General features: G+C 32.2%; 1 protein-coding gene across 1 annotated transcript; it reads left to right on the forward strand.

Moving 5' to 3' along the window:
* The first annotated feature begins 2,620 nt into the window (after positions 1–2,620).
* LOC109339228 (LOB domain-containing protein 25-like) lies at positions 2,621–3,184 on the forward strand. The gene has a single exon (XM_019576643.1). It carries the CDS (start codon positions 2,621–2,623, stop codon positions 3,182–3,184), a length of 564 nt encoding a protein of 187 aa, XP_019432188.1.
* The last annotated feature ends 1,232 nt before the right edge of the window (positions 3,185–4,416 follow it).

The following is a 4,416-nucleotide window of genomic DNA, read 5'->3' on the forward strand; positions in this document are numbered from 1 at the left end:
GGGCTACTAGTCTAGCTTTATTTCTAACAATAACACCATTTTCATCAGATTTATTTCTAAAGACCCAACGAGTTCCAATGACATGCCTATTCTTTGGTCTACGAGCAAGTTCTCAAACTTCATTCCTCTCAAACTGGTTTAATTCTTCTTGCATAGCAAGAATTCAGTGTTCATCCTCGATTGCATCATCAATCTTGGAGGGTTCTATCTTGGACAAAAAATTTGTTACATTGGAGATAACGGCAAAGGAAATATCCTTGGAGTTGGTTGAGTTAGTAAGTTGGCCATCCTCTACTACTATTGATGGTCTCTTATATCTTGATGGCCTAAAACATAATTTACTTAGTGTAAGTAAAAAATAATGATGCATGGTTATGGTATAGGAGAATAATAGCTCTTATCTATATGGACCATCTAAATAAGTTAATTAATTAAGTATGAACTTGTAGTTGGTATGCCCAAAATTAAATCAAAATTGTTAATGATAAATTATGTGACACGTGTTAAAAAGGCAAACAAACTAAAGTATCTTTTAAACCTAAACATGTAGTTTCTACTACTAGGGTATTACACTTATTCCATGTGGATTTATTTTGTCCATCTAGAACTAAATATTTTGGTGACAATTACTATGCTTTTGTAATAATTAACGACTTTTCAGATTTACTTGGACACTATTTTTGGTACATAAAAATGAACCATGTCATGCTTTTATAGAATATGAATAAGGTGTCCAATGAAAAATCTGTGGAAATCTCTTGTATTAGAATTTAGAAGTGACCATGGTGTAAAATTTCAAAACGTGCACAGTAAACTTATCACATTCTTGGTAAATAAAAAGAGAGTTGAGAACAATCCTTTGATTGGGAAAACATTTATATAACAATGTACAATTGAAACCAACAGACAAAACATAAATTTAAAATAATATTATTAATTATCATAATTATTTATTCCATGATAATATATTTGATATATTAATATACCTTTGGCTTCCTCACATATGATGGCTCACAATATGAAAATCAAAATCAGTTTTCTTATTTTATATTACCTTTCTCCACTTATTACTTTGTCTTTTGCATCCATGCCTTCACCCTCATCATACTCTCACCTTTCGCCACCTTTATCTCTCTCTATCTCTTTGTATCTTTCTTTTTCTTCTCTCTTGTAATTAGGGTTTCCTCTTTAAGGGTGCTCCTCGTTCAACATATCTTCGACTTATCATTACCCAAGGCTATTTTTTATTGTGAGTATAAAAAAGCAGCTTCTTGAGGACCTCCCTTGCGTAGGGAAAAAGGTACTGCTCTTTTAGTTCAACTGTCCAAAAAAGCTTACATCTAAAAAAAGGTACTGTTCTTTCATGTTCATGTATAGCTTCCTTCTTTGCTCCTTTTCTATATGAATATATAATTTGTTTTCTCTATGTTTTTGGTTCTCTTTAGTGACTTGGTAAAAAGAAAACAAAAACTTTTGTAAAACCCATTGTTTAGGGCTTTGTCATTTTATGCTTTTCTGATGTACCCATGAAATATAATCATGGCTTGTTGTAGCACCAAGCTGAATTAAATTATAACTTCTAACTTATCATGCAGCTGAATTCAAGAAGAAGGAAGATTGTGATAAAGTTTCTGGTCGTGCTTGTGTGATATTTCTGGAGAGAAAATAGACTCATAAACTAAACTTACGGGGAATAAACTTTGCAAAACAATCTGAAGGGAGTTCCATGTTTAAAATTAAGAATTCTTCACTGACTTTTTCTCCCTCATCTATTGAAAAAGAGAAAGAAGGAAACTATATTTTTAAAAAAGAAACAAGAAGGGTTTGTGGAAGAAAAATAAAGGATCATAAGATTGTCATATATTTATGATATAATAATACAAGAGACAACTATTCCTTAAATTTAAATCATCCAGAAAAGTCTTATCTACGTATGTGGGCTAGGGTCTCTGAAATTTTTAGAAGGAATTAATTTATTGAGTAAGGCTTGAAGAGCCTTAAAGGTTTGACTAAATATTATTCAAAGTTCAAGTCCTTTTAGACAAAATCTTTTGCTAGTAATACTCATTTTCTGCATCAATAGTATAAGATAAAATTTGTTGAGGAGACCTGAGTTCCATTACATATCAAGATATATCTTGTACAGTGTTTTAAATTGTAGTAGTGATTATGTTACATATACCATAATTGTAGAAGATTGCAGGTAAATATAGTCATTGACTCCCAAAAATACAATATTGTGGCTGCAATTGCCATTTTGGTGTGCAACTATGGGTTTATAGTGTTGGCTGAATGTCAACTTTAGCTATATAAAAACGGATTTGATATAACAGTTAATGGAGGATCCCTTCTGCCAATTTTAGTAGTTTTTTTCTTAGTCTGTAAACCAAAATATATATTAATATGAGTACAATTGTACTCAACTCATAAACTAAGGGAATGTAAACTATGATAGTAGAATAAGTAGGTGTAATTGAAGTAGCACTGGATCCAATTCTCCAACCTTTCAGTTTCATAATAATTTTGAAACAAAAACTACTTGCTAGAAAATTCAACTCGACATATAGATAAGGAAAGGGAAGTTTTGGTGATTGATTTTATCTTCCTTGTGCAGAAAAAAATGGCATCATCATCTAGCTCCTACGCTTCTCCTTGTGCTGCCTGCAAATATTTGAGGAGAAGATGCATTCCAGATTGCATCTTTGCACCTTACTTTCCACCCGAAGAACGACAAAAATTTGCCAACGTTCACAAGATCTTCGGTGCAAGCAATGTGACTAAGCTTCTTAACGAACTTCTCCCTCACCAAAGGGAAGATGCTGTGAATTCCCTTGCTTTTGAAGCAGAGGCACGTGTAAGAGATCCTGTATATGGTTGTGTAGGAGTCATCACTTTCCTCCAGAGACAAGTTCAAAGGCTCCAAAAAGAGCTTGATGTTGTTAATGCCGATCTTCTCAGATATGCTAGCAATGAAATCTCTCCACTTCCAGCATCTCTTGCAATCCCACCACTGACCCAAGTTCAACAAATTCACCAAGGGAACCAGTTTGGTGCAAAATTTCGTAATGAAGAGAGTGAGTTTTGTAGGCAACCTCCTATGACTTACTCTTTTCCTTATTCTCTTCCATGGAGTGATACCTCTTTGGAGGATATCAATGAAGGAGGAGGAGGAGGTAATATGTGAATTTATTTGCAATGTTTACATTTACGGTTATGGCTTTTGAGGCATGGCCTGCAGAATTCTGATGGATGGTGATATTATATATGTCTAGTTATGGTCTTTGCCTCTTTCACTATGTAGCCTTACTTATACTCTTGTATAGGTTATCTGTAGGCCTACTGTTTTCTCTTTAATTTAATCTGTTGCCTTTTAGTTTCTAGATATGATGGTCATGTATTTGTTTAATTTGAACCAACCAAGAACTTAGGTTGTCTTTAGGGAAATATTTATGTCTTTATTAGGACCTAAATAAGTCAGTAGAACATTTAAGTATGTCTTTATTAGGGCCTAAATAAGTCAGTAGAACGTGCATAGAAATATACTAATGTATGGCTACTATACCTATTTTCTTTCTTGTGTAATGTATTCAGTGCAACTCTAGGCATGTGCATTGTGCATGCGGTGTTCTCTGTCATTGTTTATGATTAAAGAATAAATGAGAGATAATGTTTTCTTGTAAAGCATAACTCTAGTGGTTAAGAGAATAAATACTACTTACCTATATATATTTTATTTCCACTTTGCTACCTCTTATCAGAACAAGCATTCTCTTCTGTATTAGAGAGATGTTTACCTTTTGTTTTGTTGAGCGTTGTCTATACGAGTGTAGTAGAATATACGGTTATATTTAACCGCGCTTTTGAAGTACCATAGAAAATAAATATTTAACCGTTCTCACTGAAGCAAGCGTTATTAAATGTCTACTATGAAATAAGACAAAATCTTTATCAGACATTATATCAAACACATAACAAATATGCCTAATTACACCATATTTACCAGAGATTTGACAATATAAACATCATTCTGAAAACTCAATTCATAAACCATTCCATTAACATAGAAGATTATACAGTAATGAAATGGACGAAGGTGATGAAGATGTAAAGGATAAACCTATGAATTTCTTCTCTCCTTTAACTAAAGAAATAAGAATACAAAAAGTCATAGTTTAAATTCAACATAATAAGAAGAATCAAATTAAAATTACATAGAAAATATGGATGAAAAAAGAAGAATCAAATTAAAATTAAAATATGGATGAAAATACATACAGAGATTATAAGTTTGGTAAATTACCAACAACTCCACATCGCTTCACCTTTGACATTTTCTATTTTATAAAATAAGTAGTTAACGTAGATGTAAATGCAAGCAATAAGAGTGAATCAAAGAAAAATAAATAAGATAATGAT

Source organism: Lupinus angustifolius, unplaced genomic scaffold (genome assembly GCF_001865875.1).
Source record: "Lupinus angustifolius cultivar Tanjil unplaced genomic scaffold, LupAngTanjil_v1.0 Scaffold_61_12, whole genome shotgun sequence".
Taxonomy (NCBI): domain Eukaryota; kingdom Viridiplantae; phylum Streptophyta; class Magnoliopsida; order Fabales; family Fabaceae; genus Lupinus; species Lupinus angustifolius.